General features: G+C 39.6%; 2 protein-coding genes and 2 non-coding genes across 4 annotated transcripts in view; 3 read left to right on the top strand and 1 right to left on the bottom strand.

Annotated features, from left to right (window-relative positions):
- Positions 1-2,933: 2,933 nt before the first annotated feature.
- Positions 2,934-13,893, top strand: TCP1 (t-complex 1). The gene is made up of 12 exons (XM_072409315.1): positions 2,934-3,092; positions 5,032-5,117; positions 6,282-6,410; positions 7,368-7,465; positions 7,822-7,932; positions 8,302-8,483; positions 9,611-9,737; positions 11,094-11,269; positions 11,676-11,799; positions 12,001-12,193; positions 12,754-12,917; positions 13,544-13,893. Exons 1-12 carry the CDS (start codon positions 3,029-3,031, stop codon positions 13,755-13,757), a joined length of 1,668 nt encoding a protein of 555 aa, XP_072265416.1. The 5' UTR covers positions 2,934-3,028; the 3' UTR covers positions 13,758-13,893.
- On the top strand, positions 4,736-4,864 carry LOC140330234 (small nucleolar RNA SNORA29). Its single transcript, XR_011920703.1, has one exon. It is a non-coding gene; the product is annotated as a small nucleolar RNA SNORA29 (small nucleolar RNA).
- Positions 5,592-5,727, top strand: LOC140330232 (small nucleolar RNA SNORA29). Its single transcript, XR_011920701.1, has one exon. It is a non-coding gene; the product is annotated as a small nucleolar RNA SNORA29 (small nucleolar RNA).
- Positions 13,890-24,989, bottom strand: part of ACAT2 (acetyl-CoA acetyltransferase 2) — a gene marked incomplete in the record, with an annotated part of 14,923 nt that continues 3,823 nt past the window's right edge. Inside the window, 7 exon segments of the mRNA XM_072409316.1 lie at positions 13,890-15,290; positions 18,399-18,509; positions 19,624-19,778; positions 20,471-20,593; positions 21,671-21,814; positions 23,008-23,125; positions 24,514-24,695. Of these exon segments, the coding sequence (XP_072265417.1) occupies positions 15,117-15,290; positions 18,399-18,509; positions 19,624-19,778; positions 20,471-20,593; positions 21,671-21,814; positions 23,008-23,125; positions 24,514-24,695 (1,007 nt within the window).

Here is a 24,989-nt window from a genome sequence, read left to right as displayed (position 1 = left end):
TGGGGTCATCCAGGTCATGGGCAAGAATGTATGGGAGCTAGGAGGCAAAGTTATCCAAAAACTGTAAAACTGGGCCAGGGGGTCAGTAGACAACAGCAGCAACAGGTCCCTTCGTTTAGCTTCACCCTACTGAGGCCAAGCCCTAGCCAGTGTGAATCTAAGTTACCCCCTCAGTGGTCCAGTCCCTAGGTCCCCCTGGCCTAGCCAGGCCCCAGAGGTAGCAAGGCCATCTTGCCTTGACTTCCCTAGCTTCAGGTGAGCTAGCCTACTTATCTCAGTTCTCCACATATTGAATTTATTTCAGAAGCCTGCCTAAAAAGCCACCAGTGTCAAAATGTGATTCACCAGGGCCCCTTGAGGAGAACCAATTCTAGAATTAACCAGAATGCACTACATTTAAATCAAAACCTTAAAGTGGACCTATCACAACTTTTAGTTTACTTAAAAGGGTAAAACCCTCCATAAATCTAAAAAAAAAGTGTTTAAGTGCAACTAAACTGAAAATAAAAAAATCACATTTACCTTGAATCCCACCGATCCCTCAATCTCTCTAGTCTTTCTCTTCTGTCTCCCGCCACCATCTGTAGTCTTCTCTTCTGTCTTTTTCTTGTCTTCTTGCTAGGTCAACCAATCTTGCACTGTGTAGGTGGGAGACTAGATAACGTAGCCTGCTGTAAAGAGGAAAAAAAAGAGCTGATCTCACTGGGCATGCGTGAGATTGGCATCTCTTTGCCCTTAGTGGAAAAAATGCCCCTTCCGTGCAGGCCTTTGGTCGGGCATGCACAGAAACAGCCAGAGCCTCCCGGGATGCGAGACGTAGGAATCCCAGTAGGCTCTGCACTCCCAGTCTTGATCGTCACAGCAATCAAGAGAGGGGCGGTGCTGCACCATTGTTACACTTAAAAAAAGTAAATAAAATGTTTTCTACCCTTTTATGTAAAGTGAAAATGTTGAGTTTATGTCCACTTTAAGCGTGGGCTACCTACGACACAAATTACGACACAGACAAGGCTTTTCACGCATTGAAAAAAGTGGGATCAGCATTTCTTTTTCACATTTATAGGAGAATATGTCACCGGATCTCATGCCTGCGCAGTGTAAGATAAAGAGATGTTGTCAGAAGATGAAGGAAGAAGATGGCCGTGCCCGCTGTTTTCTCTGCGCAGAAACAAAGAAAGAATCCAGGATAGACCGAACTAAATCCAATTGTGAAGGGATTGAGGGCTCTGCGGAAGTAAAGGTAAGTGTAATTTAATGAAAGTTCCACTTTAAAGGGACCTCACTATATTACTATACTATTGAAATAATCTAAACCATTACAATTGATCACAAAAGCCAATTTAGTAGCTTGATGTGTGATAGATAAGGTGGTTAGTTAAATTTATAAGGTGGTTAAATTTATAAATATTTTTTAAGAAGGGGGAAATCCATTATCCATCTCAGGGATTCAGGTTTTTATTTTTTCTGAACTGTTAATGCTAATATATCATTTGCTTAAAGTTGAATAAGTAAACACAGCTGGATTTACTTGGAATTATTTTGTTTGTGTGTGTCTTCATTTCAGGCTGCAAAACAATCAAATGTCAATATTTTGAGGTAATTCCATTCCATACCCACTGTACAAATCTCTCTTTATTCCTGTCATTGCCCAGAGATCTGACCCAGACAAGGCAATGGAGAATTTTACATCATTGGGTGTATTTTTGCAACACAATACTTTTTTATATTTCTAAAATACTATAGGACCCAATTTACACCATTGTCCTACATTAGCACAGGCATGCAAACAATGTAAAGGACCTCCATGTGTCTGAATTAACTAATTAGCATTGTGTATTAGGGGGTCATTCACAAAGATCAATGCTAATGTTGTGTATTACCACAGAAAAATGGTATGAATGGGGGCTAACTTTTTCTATTGATTTCTTTACTATTAATTTATATATGTCATCCCTCCCCACATTGTCCTGGTATCACCTTCGATTCTGCCCTCTCATTTACCCCCATATTCAGAACATTTCCAGGTCCTGTCACTTTCACCTGCGCAAATCCGCCACTAACTGTCCCCCGCTCCAAGATTTTTCTAGAGCTGCCCCCACTCTCTGGAATGGTCTTCCTCATCCTAATCGGCTTGCTCCAACTTTCTACTCATTTAAAAAAAGCACTCAAACCCCATTTTTTTCAAATTTTCCTACCCCTCATCTCTTGTCTCTTAAAACCCTCACTACTTCCCTTCATTTCATATTCCCCTTCCTACTGTGTGATACTTCCCCCACCTCTTAGATTGTAAGCTCTTCTGGGCAGGATCCTCTCCTCCTCCTGTGTCACTGTATTCGTCTGTCATTTGCTACCCCTATTTAATGTACAGCGCTGCGTAATATGTTAGCGCTATATGAATCCTGTTTATTAATAATAATAAATAAATATTCATTAGGGAATTTTTTATACACGTATATTACAAATGATGTGGTACTGTGCAATATATATTTTATTTATATATATATATATATATATATATATATATTTATTTATTTATTTTTTTTAAACCATAAGTACCCAAAGTGTCCCTTGAGCTGATGTTTGCCCTGACATTGCTGAGTGTTCCATCATTAGAACAATAATCGGTTATTTCCCCCATCACAGCTCTGTGACAGAGTAAGGAAGAAACTGCTCGTTCCCGCGCAGGCTCTGACAGGAATGCGCGCGCACAGAACACATGAACGCGTCTGCTCATTCCGCACTAGAACATTCTCTGCGCATCGGTTCTTACCAGCTCCGTATTGTCTGGCCACACCCCTGTTCGTGACGCAAACACGTTGCTAACCCATTCCCTCCTGACACCCCGCGTTTCCGCCTTTTCTAGGCTTTCTATTCCTTTTGTGGCGCTTGAGGGGTGTGTGAACTGGGAGGCGCTTAGTGACTATGCAGACGTGAAGGGGGAGGGTTTTGCCCATCGTGCATTGCGGCCGGGCGGCGGTTGGAGAGCACGTTGTAGCGGGTCTGTAGCCGGGAGACGTGCAGGAACATCATGGAAGGCCCGTTAGCAGTGTTCGGAGACCGGATCACCGGGGATGCAGTCAGGAGCCAGAATGGTAAATGCGCGTGCCAGGGGCTCGAGCTGAGTCAGCGCTGGTCACAATGAGGTGGGGGATGGGCAGACTGAGAATAGGGGAGCATGCTGCGTGCCATGTGTGTTATACTGGGGCTGTGGTCACAGCTCTGTGTACTGCATGGTGGGCTCTCCAACCCTATACCCGTGCTGGCCTTTCCATGGATACTTTTATATCAGGGGGTGCAAAACATAAAATCCGCTGAGATCCATCAACCTGTCCCAAAATTGTAATCTATTTATACAAACGTGGTGCTGAAGTATTAGGATGTTGCTTCTACAGGTCTCCTAAATCCAGTGGGAGTGCAGCCCAGACCTCTCTTTGTTTGGACAATGTAGTGATGGGTCAGATCCCCTGTCACTTGTTCTCTTCCTCCTCATTTCCTGTTGTCACATATACAGCAAAGGGCACAATGACAGCAATGGGGAGCTGAAAGGTATTTACATTCCCCTGCTATCTGGTGCAGCTGTCTCAGGGGCATAACATCTTCCTAAACCCATCCACTCAGCCATCAGTTCCTTTGTTCTTTTATATTTACCCAAATATGTAATTATAAAACTCAGCTAAAATGTGCATCAAATCATTCTGGCCCTGGTACTACAAAGGACAATTGGACTGTATGTGTATGTGGTTGTCTTGCCAGAACCTGCAGCATTAATAAAGTCCAATGATCCATTTAAAGCTTAACTAATCCCTGTGCTACTCTCCTATCCCTGTTCCATCACAGGACATCTCCATCTTCTTTTCTTCTTCCTTAAGATCTTTGTCCCGCTTGGGATGGCGTAACAAGCATGCGGAAGTTCATTCATTCCTAACATGCGCAAGGGAAGCCGGATTTCCCTGGCAATTAATGCTGAGCTGCACATACAGGTAAAAGCAGTCATTGTAGAAGTGATATTGCTTTCTGCAATACCTACCTAATTTCAGATTTGCAGATTTTAGTTCCACTTGGTAAGGTGAGCTGTGCGTTCCTCTAACCCCCATCTGAAAGATCTATACATACCCTTATCTTTCCACAATGTTGGTATCCATTGCCTGCACCCCTCATTCTTTGCTATGTCTTTAGACTGCTGATGACTTTTCATGAATATTTGCAATGACAGATGAATGTATGAGCACTGTATACACAGCATTGATCAATGGAAGGGAGATGATTAGCGATTGGCACTCTGTGCTTTCCCCAATGGTGTGCTTATTGGTTGTTCTCGGTTAGTTATTCACCAGTCCGCCATGGCAGATTGATGAACATCCTCAGGGGGCTGCCCTATCTATGTTAGATGTTCTCCAAGATGAGCTGGAATGATCTGACATATGCACGTAGCATGAGACAAGTGACACTTCGGTATGTCATTTCTTACTGTATTATAGTGTTGGGGTAAATTTCATTAACCAGGCAATGAATTAACCCTGAAATCTACATAACCAAAACCTGCTGACCTAAAATGATAGTTGCCTGGCAGCCAGCTTTCTTAGTACATCAATTGGGAACAAGCATGCAGCAAGTGAGGGGTTAGGGACGTGATAATGCTTTTTGTATATGACAGCGAGATGGCAGACATGTTCAGTAGTGGAGGTCAGCATTGGCCACCTACATTTATATTCTCGGTATACGATCTTTATACAATCACCCTATTTTAGTACCGCTCTTTCTCTGCTTGGAAGCAGCGGCTATGCTAATGGGGAATAGTAACCGGCTATCATGTGAAGGAGACGATGTCTATCTTCTCCTATGTGAATTAGCCAGACAGAAATTAAAAAAATGTTCACATACACTGCGTACATATGAACGCACAAGCCTTTGTTTTTTCTTTTGTCTATGTTGATTAGTAATTTTATGTTTTATATAAGTCAGGTTTTTGGAATTGTCTGTTTTGATTTTTTTTTTTTCAGTTCTAATTTTTGTTTTGTCTTCTACTTTCAGTTATGGCAGCAGCATCCATTGCCAATATCGTGAAAAGCTCACTTGGCCCGGTTGGCCTGGATAAGATGTTGGTGGATGATATTGGGGTAAGCAATTCAAAAGTTTGTCTTTTTTTTCTCTTTTTTTTTTAGTCGATAAGCTTTGCTAGGTCTGATCAGACCTAGATCAGAGGAAATGACCAATAACCCCTAGTCACATTCAGGGCCCATTTACACCTCAACATTTTGGTGCACTATTACATTTGTTGATGCGGTTTAGGCATGGTGCTGTTTATTCTGAAAGACACCCAGGCAACGCACAGTCAAACATTATTGTGGTTCAATTCCTCAGAAAAAAATCTTGCATGTCTGGTGTTTGATTGTTTTTGTCTTGATGAGGGAAGATATCCTTAATGAGGAAGCAGACATGTTACGGTTAAGATTAAAGATTACGCTTAAGTTCTGACCCTTAAACACTCATGTGTCTCATCTTTCCAAATATGCTTGTTGTAATTGTCCTTTTCAAACCATTTTAGAATTGTTCGGTGTCCTCGCCAAAGTTTTTTTTTTCCTCAATACTATAGTCCCATTTTAGGACCACTTTTTCATTCCCCCTGAATAAGTGGCTATGCTGATGGGATAGAGCAATGTCTGGTATCGTCTGAAGGGGTAGATGACTTTCCACCTTCCTCTATATGAAATACCAGAACATGTTATGTAAGAAAGGCATTCTTTGCTGCTTTTATGTGTAGTGTTATTTTACAGGTAAGAATGTTTGATGGGGTGCCATGTAAAATGATGTTTGCGTTGTGGATTTCTTGAGTACTTGATGTCCATGTGTTTGTTGTGGTGCTGTTCATTATATCATCACCCCATTGCACTAATGCAACACATGCTTTGAATTCATTTTGGTGCTTTGAAACCCTATTCTTTCGAATGATTTAATATGCCAGAACCTGATTGTGTTGTTAAGCACTGAATATTTTTCATGCATAATATTAAAGAAATAGATTAAAGGCAAGTGTGAAAGTAATCACTTTACCACTTCTAATTAAAAATGCATCCACAATCTTATTTACTGAAAGACATGGCCACTTTAAAAGTAATGTGATTCCATCTTTCCTACGTTTGATGCACATGGAATTGCAGTTCCTGTCAATGTAAGGATTGCCTTGCAGGGTTGTTTTGATTTTATTGAAGAATACTCCTTCTAGTTTGACATTTTCAGTCTGGGCCAAAAAAGAATAGTTTCATGTGTGATTATTCATTTAGGATGTAACTATCACCAATGATGGGGCAACCATTCTCAAGCTGTTGGAAGTGGAACACCCAGCCGCCAAAGTCCTTTGTGAACTGGCAGAGCTTCAAGACAGTGAAGTTGGAGATGGGACCACATCAGTAGTAAGTACATATTTAATTTTAAAATTCTAAATGATGCATTGCCCATGCCTGGAGGTGACAGTGTTGCCACCAGTGGAAACCCCAAAGTTTAGCACCAGCTCTTTTCCCTTTAACCTCCCTAGCGTTCTAATTTCATCCACATTTTCATGCAAAAAGCGTTTTTTTTTTGCACATTTTTTTTTGCATGGAAATGTATTTTACATTGTAGTCTATGTCGAATATTTAATACATTTAATAATAAACTTTAAATAAAAAAACACAAAAATCTGTTAAAAAAATAAACATGTATTGTAAGTGAACAGTAGCATGTATAATAAATATATAATATAATTATATATGTATTATATGAATTTTTTTTTTTGTATTGGACTCAATACAGCTATTTTGTATTGAATCCAATACAAAATTATTTGAATGATCTGCCCGCCCGCACCGACGTCACCGGGAAACCCCAGAGAACGTCGCTGCATTGTGCGGCTTGAGATCGGAGGAGCAGGACGTTTCCCCCGGACCTGCGGGGACCAGCAGGACGACAGGGGACGACAACGGTGCAAGGTAAGTTGATTTTTTTAAGTTAAAGCTACCCCGAGTCACACTCGGGATTACCGCTACGGGGTTAAAGCTCTCCACTAGAAATGCAAAACACAGTGAGAGGTCCAAAATATGGTTGGTTGGCATTAGAATAAACAATGAGGAAACTCTACAATTTATCAACTCTAAAGGTGACAAGTTTCATTACGTGTTTTTTTTCCTCTGGGTCAATATGTACTAGGCCTTGCTCGATAGAAGGCTAACAGAAAAAGAAGTTGCGGTTAGAGATCAGTTAAGCCAATCGGTTTTAATAATGCATTTTTAAACTGAGACGAGGGTTTTAAAGTTGCCTTCAGGGAGTTTTTTTTTTACAATAGTAGTGCTTTATTTTAAATTCCTGTATCTAAAGCAGTTGTAAAATTACAGGTGATTATTGCTGCGGAATTGCTGAAGAACGCTAATGAACTGGTGAAACAGAAAATTCACCCTACATCCATCATTGGGGGATATCGTCTGGCTTGCAAGTGAGTTTTTTTTTTTTTTTAAATAATTGTTCTCGTTGCCATAATACCAGGTGACTCCTCCATGTTTGTGTATGAATACTTGTTTGAGTAATTTTTCTGACAGGGATTTCAAACTCCATTGCTTTATATAAACTTTGTATTTCCCTGGTAAGGTTATTGTTGCATTCCTGAGCCACTTTCATATTTATGTGGTAATAACTTTTAATTTTTATTTCTGATTTATAAAGTGGGTTATGTCTGTGTATGACATGTAATTGTTTTTGTTACCTTATGCTCTGTAAGAACATCCTGCCAACCTTTTTATCTGTCAGTTTTGTGTAGTAAGTGTGCCATCTTTTTTTTCCTTTTCCCAAAAGAGAAGCCGTCAGATACATCAATGAGAACCTCACAATCAACACTGATGAGCTGGGCAAAGATTGTCTTCTTAGTGCTGCCAAGACATCAATGTCTTCTAAGATAATTGGAGTGTATCCTTTACACAGTTTTTATTTATATATATATATATATATATATATATATATATATATAATGATAAAATCATATTATAAAGAGGTAAATGGTTATTAAAATTGCTAATTGGACCTCCACAATATTTATTTACTCTTCATTTTGGGTAGTAAATTATAAAATAAATGCATTGGATTTTACTGGACATAATCTTTTTAAAATTCATCTAGTAGTGTCATAGTCCTAAATGAACCATATTCCTGGTCAGTGGGGGATATCTAATATAAAATCTAACTGTAGGAAGTTGTTCAAGTAACTACTGAGGTAATTCTGGTTACCACATGGGGAATTTTTTGGGAATTTGCTATGTTCTCCTTGACTCTGTTCAGTGACAGCGATTTCTTTGCTAACATGGTGGTTGAGGCTGCTCTGGCAGTTAAATTTGTGGATCATAAGGGTCAGGCTCGGTACCCCATCAATTCAATTAATGTCCTTAAAGCTCACGGTCGAAGCCAGAAGGAGAGCATTCTTGTCAATGGTTATGCACTTAACTGTATTGTGGGCTCACAAGGTAATGAAATATCATTTGTACTTGACTTTTAGGCGATATAACAAATATTAACCCAATTCAGATTGATGCCTAGGTCTTTTCCCTTTGGAGTGGATTTTCAGCTGGGTTTGCAAAGTCGGTATGCACTAGCTGTGTTTTACCTTACACCCTCAATGAATGGAAATATTTAGTGGGACTTTAAATTCCACCTGAAGATCTAGTGCTTGCTTCCCAATGTTCCAGAATATGCTATAGATAGTTAAGCTTGACTCCTCCCCAAGATCTATTGAAATACAAAGATCTGAGGTCCAGTCCCCACAATCGCCATATTTATACTAGTAATCGAGATAAAATGTTTGTAAATGTTTTTTCCAGCTTGCTGTTACTAAACCGCTTAATGTCATTGATCCACTATATATTCAGTTTTGTTTTATCAATCCTGTATAAGTTGTAGTAGTTGTATCAAACAAAGCTTACTCTGTAGACTCTTTACTTGTTGCCACCGGTCAGAAAAAGAGTGGTTTAACATTAAACCCGTACTGAGGGATGCTTCTAAGCTGCCATTGTTGTCCTCTGTATATTCTTATTGCTAAGCTGTGCTGCTTATTTAATTAGTTTTAAACCTTAGTGTAACCTTGAATAGGAAAAAAACTGTAGGCAGGAGATATTCCTTAGACAAAAAAAGACATACCTGTCTTTTGACAACCTTTGCTTCATTGTGCAATGCCCCTGGCTTCAATGAATGTACTTCATGCAAGTGCACAAGAGTTACATTCCGTCATTTGATATTGCCATAAATCTGGAACCTGGAGGAGGACCAAATGAAATGGCTCTGCCCTTCCTAAAGCTAGGCAATGTGAGTTTTAAAAAATTGCAATCAGGCAGATCATATTGTCCTTTTTCAGTAAATAATTTTCCTGCCTACATTTTTTTCAACATTTAAGTTTTAGATCTGCTTTAAGATCTCACCCAAGTGTGCAGGTCAAGCATTCATATTAATAAAATCAAAGACAACCAGGTAACTAGCATGTCAAAAAAGTTCTAAGGGCAGTGTTAGTATTTCTTTTAGTATGAGTACTAATGTTTTTATCGCCTGATTGGCCCAATGTCAGCTTTTCTTCATTTCATTTATTTTCTTTTGTTTTCAGGGATGAACAAAAGGATTACAAATGCAAAAATTGCTTGTCTGGACTTCAGTCTGCAAAAAACAAAAATGAAACTTGGTGTTCACGTTATCATTTCAGATCCATCCAAGCTGGATCAAATCAGACAGAGGTATGCACGTGGCGTACTGCTAAGCTTTCATTGTAGTTAGGTTTTTTTTCTGGAAAAACAGTAGCAAAGTAAAGAGGTGGCTGCAAATGTTGAGGTTTCTTGGACCTTATTGTATCCAACTGTCATAAATGCTCATTTCTGATTGGAGATGGGCAGACTGCTAATTCTAGCATTAATGGAAGCAATATGGCAATGCTAAAACACTATAAGCACATGCAGCATTGTCAAATTACCTTTTATTGGCTTATTAAGCAAAAAAAAAACATTCACATGAAATTGATTTCTCAAAGGGTAAAAATGTCTTTATTGGCTTACTGTAAAAAGTTAGATATATTCACAAATCATGATAATTATAATAAAGGTAAAGGCAAACACTCCAATTTAAAGAGCCTATTATAGTATATAGTAAATTAAAGGAAAATCATTGGACATTTTGTTGATTTAAGTTCTGTATTCTAAGCAGTTTAGTGTTTATATATGGAACAAACTGTATTTGATATTATAGGGGGTTTCATCTGTCACGGTAAATTTCTCCCCATTTTATTTGCTGCCACGCACAACTAGTGGTGTGAGCAGTTATACGCGTGGGGTAAAGTAATAGCGGGCTTCTGCTTTCATGATGTGAAGAGTAACCTAATTTTCTTCATATATTGATAGAAGCTGTACATCTTATACCTGAAGTCACACTGGCACCTACTCTGGTTGTAGTCAGTTTTGCTGATATATATCTAATTTGGGTGTTAGATTGACAAAATGACACACTTCAAGCTCAGTTCAAGCAAGTTCAGCCTCCCTTCGGTCTTGCAGAATTGTACAGGCTCTGGTTCTGTACTAAAATTATTGTGAACTTCTTATATTGTGTTAGGCTCTGGCTTGTTGCAATTTGTTTTTATCCTGTCTGGGAGCCATCCAAGCCTTTTTTTCTACAACCCTACGGTCTCCGGCCCGCTTTCAACTGTTGGATTGCAGTTCTTTCAAATGTGGAGGTCCAGCATTAGATGTGGGCATTACCTACCACCGCTTCCTGGTTTTGGGAAGCAATCTACATTACACTTCAGCCCCTTCCACTAGCCATGATCTGCCTTTGTATAGAGAAGCACAAAGACCTAAGGATTGTGTCCCTGGGTCTAAAAATGTTTATCAAGTCTATACTGTACCAGGAAACGCTGCTCCATCATTTTACCCAGTTTTACAACCTCTGTGTTGTATGGTCATAAACATACATGTATCACATTTATCAATAAAAAATATTTTCTGTAAAAATTGACTAATCAAGCAGTGTGTCCATATCACTTTGTAACTTGGCCTTTTGCTTTAAATGCGGTTTTCATCTTTTTGTGTTGTGTACCCTTTTAGGGAATCTGACATTACCAAGGAGAGGATCCAGAAGATCTTAGCAACTGGTGCTAATGTTATTTTTACTACTGGTGGCATTGATGACATGTGTCTCAAGTATTTTGTTGATGCAGGGGCAATGGCGGTACGAAGAGTACTTAAAAGAGATTTGAAACGGATTGCAAAAGCTACTGGAGGTAACGTTTTCTTTAGCAAAGCTAGAAAGTTAATAAAAGCTTCTTGTTTAAAGTAACAACCAGCACTACCTTTAGGATCTGTGTTTATATGCAGACTGAAGCTAAAGAGTGCTTTAAAAATAGTTAAAGTTGCAACTGGCTTTGAACATGTTTGTTAAATCTTGCTGTGCTTATGCCTCTTGGCCTTGTTCACGCAGGGTTCAACATTTTAAATGTTATAAATTGATGTGATGTGTGAATTGATCTGGGTTTTTTAACAAGACCTGATGAATGAAATCATGTTAGTGAATTTCTGTTTTTAGAATCTATATTGTTTAGAAATAATATTGTGGTGTTTTCTTAAGATAAAATCTTTTAAATGCATTTTTTTCATTAGATTAAACGCCCAATTATCTTGTTTTCACAGCTACTGTTTGTTCAACCCTTGCCAACCTGGAAGGGGAAGAAAGCTATGAGGCTTCCATGCTTGGACAGGCTGAAGAAGTTGTACAAGAGAGAATATGTGATGATGAGCTGATCCTGATTAAAAAGTAAGTGGAAATGTTATGTCCCCCACCCCTCCCATTTCAATGATTGTGTAGTCCTTGGCTGCCTTGGTTTACTTTAAATGTTAAGTCACAACCTATGTTGGAAGCAGTTGTTCTGGTATATGCAAAGTATAATCCTTTTTTTTAATAGTTTCAAGAGGTCCTATAAAGTATTGAGTACAATGACATTTCTTCTCATTGCAGTACAAAGGCAAGAACGTGTGCATCTATTATTCTGCGTGGGGCAAATGATTTCATGTGTGATGAAATGGAGAGATCTGTCCACGATGCACTCTGTGTAGTAAAGAGAGTCCTAGAATCAAAGTCTTTGGTACCGGGAGGAGGTGCCGTGGAGGCTGCACTTTCCATTTATCTTGAGAATTATGCCACAAGCATGGTGAGCATTTATCTGTAACTTGTGTGCAGTACAAAATGTTTCTGGCCATCGTAGTCTTTGTGTGATGCTTGAGTTGCATAAAAACCATGCCATAGACCAAGAATTTTGCTGCTGAGAAATATTTATTTTCTTGCAATCCTCTAGCACACTAAGTAAGCTAAAAAATAAGGTTGTTGCCCCTATAGGTTAAATTGTTCAGTAAGTAGGGTCCTTCTATCTGTCATGGTAAATTCTCCCCATTTTATTTGCTGCCACACACAACTAGTGGTGTGAGCGGCTATACGCGTGGGGTAAAGTAATAGTGGGCTTCTGTTTTCATGGTGAGGGGTACATTATTTTCTTCATACATTCACAGAAGCTGTACATGTTATATCATTGTGGGCTTTGATTTTTTTTTTTTTTTTTGGTTTAGTCTGGTACTGTCTCTTGTTAGTGCTGTACCTTGCTGGGCTGGGGGTATATAAGGTTTTTAATTCTACCTTGTTGTATTACTTAGTTTTTTTTTGTTTTTTTTTTTTTTCCCCTGCCTCATTTAATCTATATTTCCTCAATTTATCTAGGGCTCCAGGGAACAATTGGCAATTGCTGAGTTTGCAAGGGCACTTCTGGTTATTCCAAAAACACTTGCAGTGAACGCTGCTCAAGATTCTACTGATCTGGTTGCAAAGCTCCGAGCTTTCCATAATGAGGCCCAGGTCAACCCTGAACGCAAGAATCTTAAGTGGTAAGGGCATAAACTGATCTACCTCCTTATAGACATCTGTGTTGGTCCTGCTTGTATGTTTATTGGTCAACACAAAGCTTGTCTGGGAACCCCTCTAAATAAATATATATATTCCTTAGCACACTTTCTCCCCCTTTACTCTAAAGCTACATACACACATGGAATAATTGTTGTTGGAAAGGATCCTTTGCGATCCGTTCCAATGACAAAATGACTGCACGATGCATGAACGAGTCCTGTACCATTCTGCTCTATGGAGAGGGGGAGAACGGAGGAGCACCCTGCTGCGCTCTCCCCCATTACTATCATTTGTCATCCGTGTATCTGCCAGGATGGTCGTTCGGACGATGGACGGCAAGCGCTATACACAAGCAAGATTTTCATCCGATATCGGCCTTGAGTCATTGCACTTGTGTACAAAGCCTTAGTTACAAGTTTTGTGGTTCAAATGTAATATTTTTATTGTGATCAATGAATGCCCACCGATTGTTTTGTTTTTATGTTAACACAAGTAATGCCATGTTTGGTGAAAAAATATTTACCTAACTACAGTAAAGAGGTTCATAACCAGCCAATCTCATCCCTTCTCTATCCACTAATGCTAACATATTTTCACTCTTCTTTAGGATTGGTCTTGACTTGCTGAATGGAAAGCCACGTGATAACAAACAAGCTGGTGTGTTTGAACCCACGCTGGTCAAAACAAAGAGTCTCAAGTTTGCAACAGAAGCTGCAATCACAATCCTGCGAATTGATGACTTGATTAAGTTACACCCAGAAAGTAAAGAAGATAAGGGGAAGTACCATGAAGCTGTGCAGTCTGGCTCCATTGAGGGTTGATATGCCCTACACACTTTTTTTGTTTTGTATTACTGTAATTTATAAACTAGTAACTGTTTCATTGTTCATCTTGCACTTGTTGGTCTCTGAAACCAGTCCCCTATATTCACCTAAATAAAAGCAAGCTTTCAGTTTACTTCCTCAATTACTTTAATTTTATTGTGTTTTGGTTGCACAAACAATTACAAGAAAATACTGAATTATAAATATTACTCCAGTTTAAGGCATTATTTGACATACGGAGTCCACATGAAGCATTTAACATAACCAGAACAACATACAAATGCCTTAGTACCACTTTCATTTAACACAATCCAGTCTGATCTATCATCCTGTCACCTGTATACTAATTCAGAAAACTTCCAAAAGACTCAATCAGAATTAAGTGGAAATTCCACCTGTTTTGGCAATAAAAATTGTATGTCTTAGTCATCTACCAAAGCTAGAACTTTTAGTGTAAACTGCTTCAAAGGCTTAATATGTATTCTACATCTTGGAATCTGATGGGTTTTCCCGAGAAGGGGATTCTTCTCATAAGCAAGCTTTGGTGTGACTATTAACATCATATTATAACCTTTAAAATGGGAAATGTAGAGGTTGCCTTTGCTTCTCTCCAAAATGTTAGCCTGGCTTCTATGCATTTTAAGATGTTGCTGTGAAATAGGCATAAAGTGAAGATAGCTAACTCCCGATTGGCACACTTCTATTAAAATATATGTGTAGGCAGGTTTTAATAAAATTATTTTTAGATAATCTGGGGAAATGGTAGACCCTCTGTCCATTTGTTTTTGCCATCTGTCCCGATTGTGATTATTAAAACCTCTGCATTGCCTGGAGAATATTGTCACTAAAACTAAGTAAAGGAAAATCCAAAGTTGGCCCTAAACCTAAAGGATATGGTGAACACTTTAGGGAATTCGTCTACCTTTTTGGAAATTTCTTTCCAACTTCTTCATTGGTATACAAACAACAATTAAACCGGCAGAGGTTTTAATCCATCCATACTAGCCAAAATAAAAGGTGCCCATACATATACTTTAAAGCCAGGAACATCATGTTTACAGAATTTGATTCCTAAATCCAGTAAAATGGTTAGCATAAGGAAGGGTTAACTATTTTTGCCTTTAAAGCCACTGTTGAGCGTTTGATCATTGGATAGGGTCCCAAATACTCAAAAAAAAAAAAAAAAAAAACATTAAAATAAGTTTTTAAAACATGGATGGGTTATGGCTAATATACTAGTAATTGGGGTGGAATGTCAGTGTCTTCAAGCACAGGAACATGTGCTTTCTCCAATTATCCAGGGAGCAGATGCTTTACCAAAAGCTGGACCTTAAAAAAACTAAAAAAAATGAATGTTCAGTTGGTTATTTCAACACACATTGCTATTCCCATGCCTCCACCTATACACAAAGCAGCCACTCCTTTCTTTCCACCAGTTCTTTCCAGAGCATAAAGAAGAGTCACCAAAATCCGACAGCCAGACATTCCCAGAGGATGGCCAAGAGCTATGGCGCCTCCTTGAATATTAACCTGTAAAAGAAGACATGGCCGTGAGACATCTCAGTGAAAATACTTTCTTTCTATCACTCTTGCAAGTTTTTCTTTTTAATGCCTTATACACCTGTCATTTGTGTCCTCTGTCAACACTGCTTCCAGGGGATTGAGGACCAGAAAATCCAGTTTTGTCCATCGCTGCACTGAAGTTTTGTTTCTGTGCTGAGAAAATACTGCTGCTAGATAGCTAACAGGAAGTGTCAGTCCCCATGTTATGTAGATCTATAAAACCCTCCTCAATATGGAATAAAGTGGATTATAAACTTCGTGTAAGAGCTTCTTTTTAAATTAAAAAAAAATATGTGGACCAGAAAACAATTTTTAAAAAAATACTATTTATGTGTAATTAAATCTGCAAGTGTGCTGCAGCTTGTCAGGGACTTTTTTTTATAGATTTATTCATACAGCCACAGATTATTAGCAAATCTAAATCTGGAATACAGGGTTTGTTACTTTAAATCGGGTGCTGTAGACTGATCATTTATGCTCTTAATGCTACATTACATTGGTCTTCCCCATTATTTAAAGTGGGTTCAGGTGTTGTATTCCACCCCAACAGCACAAGTCAGGGCCAATGGTGAAGAGGCACAGCCTTTTCGGGTTTTACAAATGGAACGAGACAGATGTCCACTCTCTTCCCTGCTTTTTGTCCTTACCATTAAACCTTTTTGTGGCATGTACGTGCAAATTTGAATATCAGGGGGATACCCATAGGAAACACAGCACATAGGATGGCTGCCTATGCAGACAACCTGCTTTTCTATGTCTCCTTCCTTACGACAACACTCCCAAACCTCTTACAGGAGCTCCATTATTACAAAGACCTGTCCAATTATAAAATTATTCTGCAGAAATCAGAGGCCTTGAATGTTTCACTTCCCTGTACAGTTTTCCCTTTAGATGGGCCACTTCATAAATCAAATATCTGGGCACCCTCCCTCTCTCCACAACTTTCCCAAGTAGTGGAGTATAATTTCATACCACTCTAACACTGTACGAAGAGATCTCCAGAAATAGAGACAAAAAACAATTCAGTTGGTTTGGGAGGTGTAACATCTAATAAATATCATGCCGAGATTGCTATACCACTTACAAGCCCTACCTGTTCATATTCCATCCAGCATCCTGACCACTTTTCGGTCAGAATTTACAAAATTTGCATCCGGACACCCCAAGGTTGAGCGTCAAAGTGTTGAGAGTCCCCAAAATCTCTAGTGGGATGGCAGTTCCAGACCCAGTGCTATATCATCAAGTTGTACACAGATTAGGCTGCTTATTGACTGGTGTACTAATCGTCACTCAAAATTATGGGTGCGTTTAGAAAACTATTTGTCTGAAATCCCCATTGATACTTTGACTTGGGTGCTTAATACAGCCAAGGCTCATGCACTTAAACATCCTCTGATTGGACCCACCCTCACAGTGCTCACCACATACTTCCAAGTCTCATGGGGTCGAACCTTATCCAACTCCACTTTCTCCAATTTTAGGCCATCGTGACTTTCCTACTAGTGTGGGCGATCCTGTCTTTAAGACTTGGCAAAGGTTCTGTATCTACCTGGCTAAAACTTCATCAGAGATGGGTCTTGAATCTCCCTGTTAGACTTGCAAGTTGACAATGAATTACCAGTCCTGACTGCCTGGCGCCACATACAGCTCACCGTACTTGCTGCGGTTACTACCACATCCCTCCCAATTTTCACGCTCTCTCTTACCCTTGGAATCGTTGTGTGCTTCTCAGTTGACTGCACGGGGTACTTTATCTTATGCATATTGAAGCCTATTCTTAGACCAGGCCTCTGTTTCACCCCCCCTTTGTAGCCAAGTGGGTATCAGACTTGGGCTTCCAGTTCACGGAAGACCAACGGGATCAAATGCTGAATTTCCGTTACAGAGCATCCATCAGTAATCATTACCAAGGTATTACCTACAAACTTCTTACGAGGTGGTAAGAACTCCAGTAAAGCTAGCCAAAATGTTCCCTCCTGCCAATGATCTGGGTTGGAAGTGCAAGTCGGGTATGGGATCTTTACTGCATATAATTTGGGACTGCCCAAAACTGTCCTTTTTTTGGGAGGGCATGGCTACCCTGACCCACCAACTTACTGAGATAGATATCAGGGGTAAACCTGAGTTGGCATTGCTCCATATTTCCAGCATGTCGAACAAGCAGTACAAGAACTCTCTACTTCAACACCTCCTGAAAGGCAAAGGCATGCATATCGTCCTTCTGGAAAGATGACAACCCTCCCACTGTAGCCCGTTGGTTACATAGAGTGGTTGACATATATAAAATGGAGGATTTGATATCCGCTGGTTCCAATAATACCGAAAAATGTACCCATACTTGGTTTTACTGGATTCAGTTTAGTGCTACACCGGAATATGTGGCTCTAACACGTTGCCCCATAGGCAGCCAAATTGTTTAGCCTCTAAGGTTTCCGATCATCGTAGTGCATATTGTGTCTCATAAACTGATCCGAGTGCTATGCCTGTGGACTGTGAAAAAAAAAGAATGCAGGCAAAGCTCTACTCTTGAGCTTTTCTAGTGGTTCCCCTTGCAGCTAATCTTTCCCCAATATTCCAAGCAGCATGGTAGCTCAGAAGTTAGCGCTCTGGGCTTTGCAGCACTGGGTCCCAGGTTTCAATCTCAGCCAGGACACAGAGTTTGCATGGTTTTCTTCTGGGTACTCCGGTTTCCTCCCACATCCCAAAAACATGCAGTTATGTTAATTGGCTTCCCCTTAAAAATGGTCCTGGACTGTGTTAATAACATATGACTATGGTAGGGGCATTGGGTTGTGAGTTTGAGGGACAGCTTAGGTACATCCATATCCCAAAACATTTTTATATATTATTCAGGAGGAATCCAAGAAATTTTTAGGGCAACACTTGGGTACACTCATGTAATATAGTCTTCACTTTTTGTGTCTGCTTTAAGGCTGAACAACACTTCTACTAACACTTCTTTGAAAGTCTTGACTAGAAAAATTCTACAGGAATTATTTCCATCAGGCCTGTAAAATCTAAAGCCTAGACTGGCACTGGTACCATGATCAGCGGATAAAAAGTCACATATCTCACCTTATCTGGGTTTAACCCTAGTTCTTTGACGACTGCCAAGGCTTGTGCTGCAAAAGCTTCATTTATTTCATATACATCTACATCATCAAGGCTCCATCCAGCCTTTTCAACCTGCAAAAAAAAAAAACATTGAGCACCTGGAAAACTTGCTCATGATTTATTCTGCCTGATGACACTAGTAAAGCACCAATGGGTCTAGTACTCCCAACATCCAGGCCGTAAAGTCAGATAAAAATCAGAAGAGAAGGATCTCTACTTAGATGAGTGGGAGTAAACAATGGTGTTCAGTTTGCTCCAGTATTTTACAGTTCGATACAATGACATCATTGTGCATCAAATAAAAACACCCCATCTACAGCTACCCACATATTGAAGGTGCTCCTAAATCTCCATGTACAGAGATATTACAAATTAAATGGCCCTATTTTAATTCTTATTTAATTCACTTTATAAAAACTTTTTTTATTTTATTTAAAAAATATTTGAATACACATAAAGCTATGTTTAAGAAAAAAAAAAATTGTTTTTTTTGAACAATACCCATTGTGGTGGTTTAATGATTAATAGCAGGGGTCCCCAACCCCCGGGTCCACGGCCCACTAGTGCAATCTAACAGGTGGACCATGTCCCCAGTACGCATTGCAGGCTCAGGGCGGTGGGCAGTTGTGTCCCTGGATACAACCGGCCCACTCTCCCATCACAGGCTCAGACCTACAATGGGGGAGTGGGCAGGTTCTGGTATCATGAGGTCATTCAGGGGGAAGTTTCTTCCCGTTTTGAGTGATACATGGCTCATGTGCGGTCCGGAGCCAGTGGGATTAGAGGTTTGTGAGCTCCAAAAGGTTGGGAACCACCGATTTATAGGATAATCTTTGCTGCTGGCTCCATAGCAGACTTCCAAGAAGATGTCTATCCTCTTAGGCCAAGGGATGGACACTGATCACGTAACTCCTGTGCATGTATAGAAGTTACCTTATGTCCGGTGGCGTGCTCAGTGTGCAGCACTTTCACACAGCAGAGCTCTACACTAAGTTGCATATGCACCATCCAATGTAGGGCTAAAACAAAAAGCCACCAGGAGCCAGAGCTATGTTTTTCCTGACCAAAGAAATATTACCGGTCTCTTTTGCCAGTAAGCTCTATCCCCTAGTTTTGTTTTTTTAGTTTAGGTCTGCTTTAAATCTTTTATTGTGACTTATTACAACTAGTTCGTTTGGATACTTACAGCCTTTCTGATGGCTGGGATTGGTCCAACTCCCATCACAGATGGGTCCAAACCAGCCTGAGCTGTACAGACTATCCGTGCCAAGGGTGAGAGGTGTCTGCGGTTTGCTTCAGACTGCCGCATGAGAACAACTGCTGCTGCTCCATCATTGATACCTAAGAAGGAATATCATTAATAACATGACAATACATTAGACAACTGAAGCTAATGTAGGCTTTACTATATCAACTTCATTTTATAGAACTTCTTTTCTAATAATCCCTTTTAAAAAGAATCTTTCCAAAATGGAATATGGGCTGGTAAGGTTATTTGTTGCTATGTCCCCATGGATAATACTTTTATTACCTTTGCCATTGTAAGAGCAATCTCCTAACAAGACACTAATTAGAAGCCATTCTATATTTCCCATTCTACTGTGTACTACCTTTCCCACCTCTTAAATTGTAAGCTCTGTTGGGCTGCGTCCTCTCTCCCTCCCGCATCATTGTTTGTACTTGTGTATTATGCAGGTTTGCCATTCGCAACTCTATATATAGTAAAAGTTAAAAATGATAATAATAATAATAATTGATGGCAATATTTCCAAATATATTTCCAGTGGGAAACACAGCCAGGCTATTAAACCTGCTCTGACCAGGCAAAGACTAAAAAAAAAAAAAAGTAATAATTCACTGGACCAATCACAATTACAATTTTTTTGTATATTTTTCTTCTCTTTTCAGCACATGCCAGTGAGAACCCATACTGTTCCTTACAGTAGCCACTGATGCTTGAGAAACCTTATCCACCACTCTGCTATACAGAAATAAGTAATCCACTGCAATGATAGGAAGAACAGTTCACCAACCTGAGGCATTAGCTGGGGTCACTGTGCCAGTCCCATCCTTGAGGAAATAGGGTTTTAGTTTTGCCATTGCTTCCAAGGTGCTGCCATGTCTAGGAAACTCATCAGTTTTCACCACAACAGGACCTGTTAACATGTACATTGATCTCAGAAAACAAATCTCAAAGATGAAGTTTAGTCTTCCTATATTTTGCCCTCCCTAATTCTTGCTTTTTGCCCTCATCAACATGCCAATAGAAAGTTTAAATACAGCCATTATGCTTTTAATACATGCCTTATTTTATGTATTATGATATCACTGGATCTTTGTACAGCAGAACCCCGGTTATCCAGAACTCAGGTAACCGCACCCAACAGCTCCACTCTCCTGATTCCTCCCACAGCTCTAGCGGAGCTATGACATGTTCTGCATCTAAGAACACATACCACAGCTCTGCTAGGGTGGTAGGAGCAATCAGGAGAGTGGAGCTGTAGGGAGAGCAGTGCAGAGCTCCGCTTCATGATTGGCTGAAAAAGGGGAAACCCTGATGATCGCTCAAGTGTCATCGGGGTTTCTCTTTTCTCACGTATTTAGCACTAGACGTGAATAGGGACAAGTCTCCCAATTCAAGTATAGTCCTGCATTACTTGCACAAGAAATCTTTTTGTTAAACACAGCTGAGGTTGTGGGTGATCTTAGGAGGGGGGGGGGGGGCTCTTTCTGCAGCCTCTTGTAACTCTTTAATGACCAAGACAAACTCTGTAAAAATGCAGTCCAATATATATTTTCTTATAAAATGATCAATGAAACCGAACTAAGGACATATGTTAATATTCACTAAGGTATCCTGCATACATGATGCACCTATACCTGGAATTGTCACTCCTTGCATATCTGTATGCTAGGTTTATCATCTCACAGGATATAGAAGCCAATAAAAGATTGGCACAGAGTAAAATGAGAGACAAGAGTTAAGAAGGACAGGGGTGTGTAAGGCAATAAGGGGTTCACAGCGAAATACAAATTAGATTCTTACACCCACATATACTGATTTACACTTAGGTAAATTGTACAGCCATAGCTTAGGCACATGCTGCATTGGAACCTAAAATCTTGTTTTTTAGTTATGTGCATTTCTTAAAAGAAATAATGTGCAATATTTTAAACTAATAAACATAAGTGCATATTACAGTTAAATGAAATAATAATAAAGAAGTAGAAACCTTTCCTGGAAGGCACCTCCACAAATACAATTTCTTTGTCGAAATAGCCAGCCTTTTGGGCAGCTTCGGTCCTATTTTGTGATAGAACGGCTTGCTGGTCCTGTTCCTCTCTGGATACTTTCCATTGTTTAGCCACATTTTCAGCTAGAGGGATACAAGACAAAAATGTATTTTTTTTGCGCAAACACATGAAATCATTTCACATTACACATAAAAATACGATACACAAGAAGCAGGCACGTCCGTCCAACACTGGCAGTGGTAGTGATGTAATTTACAACGCTAACAAGGGGCAGTACAAAAGCTGAGTCTGTGGATACTGAAATGGATAAGTACTGTAACTATTGGTTTGTGCTTCCCTGCTGTACCGCTCCATAATATGGCGGGGAGTGAGGAAACTAAGGGGAAAATGTGAGCAGCTGTGGCAAGATACAGGCTTTAATAATACAGATCTAAGTAGAAATTAACATTTTGTTTTTGATGGCATTTGTTTTTTTTTGGGGGGTATCAGTTTATACTCGAGTATATACTGTACTTATATCAGCATGGCCACAACTTGTACCAACACCAGCAGCCTTTCTGGCATAAAAACTCCCCTGGCACAGGATACCCCTGCATAGTGATCCTTCATAGACTTGTACAGAATCCTGTTTAGTAGTAAAACCTTAGACAACCCTAAATTCTCCGATTCATTTATGCAGTTAAAAGTGTAGTATTTAGTATATGAAATTTCATTGTTTTATTTTGCTGATGAAATCAGCACTGGCAGGCGCGCTTACAGATTTTTTTTTACATGGTTTCAAATTTGTACAACTAGAAAAATAGATAAAAATAGATAATAGATAATGGGATTTTCAATTTTATCATTTATTAATAAAGGTGATGACAAAAAGGACTGCCCTATGTGTTGTTATTATTATTAGCTAGTATTTATATAACGCAAATATATTACACAGTGCTTTACAAAGTCTATTGTCCCTCAAAGGGGCTCACAATCTAATGTCCCTACCATAGTCATATGTCATTACCACAGTCTGCATGTTTATGGTATGTTGGAGGAAATCCATGCAAACACGGGAGAAGCTGCAAATTCCATGCAGATAATGTCCTGGCAATAATTCGAACCTGGGACCTAGCGCTGCAAGGATCAGAGTGCTAACCAGTGAGCCACCATGCTACCTGTGTTGTGTTCAAAGTTGTAAGACCGTGCTGAGGATGTTGGCATACCTACTGCCAAGCCTGAAATTTGTTCCACTGGATCCAGAAATAAAAAAATTACAAATACATCATAATGATGATCCTTTAAACGAAAATAGCTCAGTCTGTATTCCTCTCACCAGTTATTCCCATGTGGTACTTGTAAAAGGCATCATTGAGACCATCACAAAGTATGCTGTCTTGTAATGGGACATCCCCAGCTTTCACACCTGCGCGCATGTGGACTAAATGAGGAGCCTGGAAAAAAATGACCTAGATAAAGCACTGAAATCATATCATGTTTTTGCCATTGTGGCAGAAATATTCTTTCTTTGACTCTGCATTCTTCTTTATTCCCCACATCTAGAACACCCTAGGTCCTGCTACTTGTGCAGCATTCCCGGAGACTATTCTGGTGCAAAGAACTTTTCCTACCGCATGCCAGCAAAGACAGACTCGGAGTAAGACTTTGCACACCTTTGTTTATGACACACCTAGAATGTAATAAGCTGATTTAACCCCGAATCTAAATGTTTAATAGAGCTTTAATGTATGCAATAAATATTATGTTACATTGGATATTGGAATACCCAGATATAAACCAAGGGTATACCCAGGGTATAAGATCTGTGTATAATATGTCCATTGTTTTATGCAATCTTGAATAATTTCCAGAAAGGGAAGTCTCTTATTCCTGTATTTGCTTATGGCGGGAAACTTGGCAGAAGATCCTGAAAGCCTAGAGATGGTGATATACCTAAATTCTATTCCTTGAATTGACAGTATAATATGGGACCTTAAAGAAGAGATTGAATCAAAACTTTAGTCCCCCTTATGTTTCTGACCTTCTTTTTGCAAAATGGCCCTTACAATGTCCAGTTACTGATAACAATACAAATTGTAATTATTAATATTATTAACCTTTATTTTTAAATCACCACCATATTACATAGCCCTGTACAATATATAGGGGTTGGAATTTGAGGAGGACCCTGTACTTTAAAGCTACAATATAAAAGGTTTCTGGCGACAGAGCTAAGCTCCGCATGCCCAGCTTTGGATGCCAGGAAAACATGACTTGCCTTGCATGTAAAAGCGATGAATAAACTCCCCCATGGGTTACATCATCCTGGCACGGCCAATCAAGATGGCCAAAGATCATCTCTGGGAGGAATAAGGAATGGAATGGAACGTAGATAAGGGAGTGGCAAGGGTTAAATTCCACTTTAAGGCTTGTTTTAAAATCTTGAGGATAGGAGGTTAGTAAACCTAAAGGGAAGATCGGGGGAACTCTGGACAATGGGGGGAACTCTGGACAATGGGGGGAACTCTGGACAATGGGGGGAACTCTGGACAATGGGGGGAACTCTAGTACAGTCTTGGAGCCATGCATGGGAAAAGATTATGCGTTAGAAAGTCATTAGGAAGTCAGTGGTGAAGCTGAGAGGGTGGCTAAGGGCACATTTGTGTATCAAGTCAAAAATGTAGGTAGAACAAGAGCCATGGAGTGATTTAATGGCGAGGGATAGTAGCTTGAATGTATTTCAATTGGCCATTGTGGAACCCAGGAATGTTAATATAAATCTTTTGCAAAAAAACATTATAATTACCAATATCATGAAATAAGCTTTGTATAACCATCATACCTGACTCATGCACTCCATACCACCAGCAACCACAATATCAGCCTCCCCTGTCAGTATGGACTGAGCTCCAAGGCTTACTGCCTTTAGGCCAGAACCACAGATCATCTGACAGCTCCATGCGGGAACAGAGTAAGGAACTGCAGCTCCCACAGCAGCCTGGCGAGTTGGGTTTTGCCCAGTACCTAGAATACATAAGAGAATATGGTAAAGAATGGAAGGAATGGGTGTAACTGAAAGACTTAGAATACATATTAACAATTTCAGGCAATTAATAATGATGAGACAATTTATTTGCTATATAATATTTATACCTTAAGTCTATCAATCAGCACTGTGTCTACAATACATAGGACTGATTCAAACTTAGGAAGTGAAACCTTTAAAACCTATTTCCCAGTAAAAAGAAAGCCAGCACATAAGTAGCACATATGACCTTCCACATAGCACTGCTGAACTCCCATAACCTGGAGTACACA

The sequence above is a fragment of the Pyxicephalus adspersus genome, chromosome 4 (assembly GCF_032062135.1).
Source record: "Pyxicephalus adspersus chromosome 4, UCB_Pads_2.0, whole genome shotgun sequence".
Lineage (NCBI taxonomy): Eukaryota > Metazoa > Chordata > Amphibia > Anura > Pyxicephalidae > Pyxicephalus > Pyxicephalus adspersus.
This window is presented reverse-complemented; position numbering and strand designations above follow the sequence as displayed.

Coding starts and splice junctions, on each gene's coding strand:
- TCP1 (XM_072409315.1), top strand. CDS start 3,029: ATGGAAGGCCCGTTAGCAGTGTTCGGAGACCGGATCACCGGGGATGCA. Junction 8,484..9,610: donor CTGTATTGTGGGCTCACAAG/GTAATGAAATAT, acceptor TTTTGTTTTCAG/GGATGAACAAAAGGATTACA. Junction 12,194..12,753: donor AGAATTATGCCACAAGCATG/GTGAGCATTTAT, acceptor CAATTTATCTAG/GGCTCCAGGGAACAATTGGC.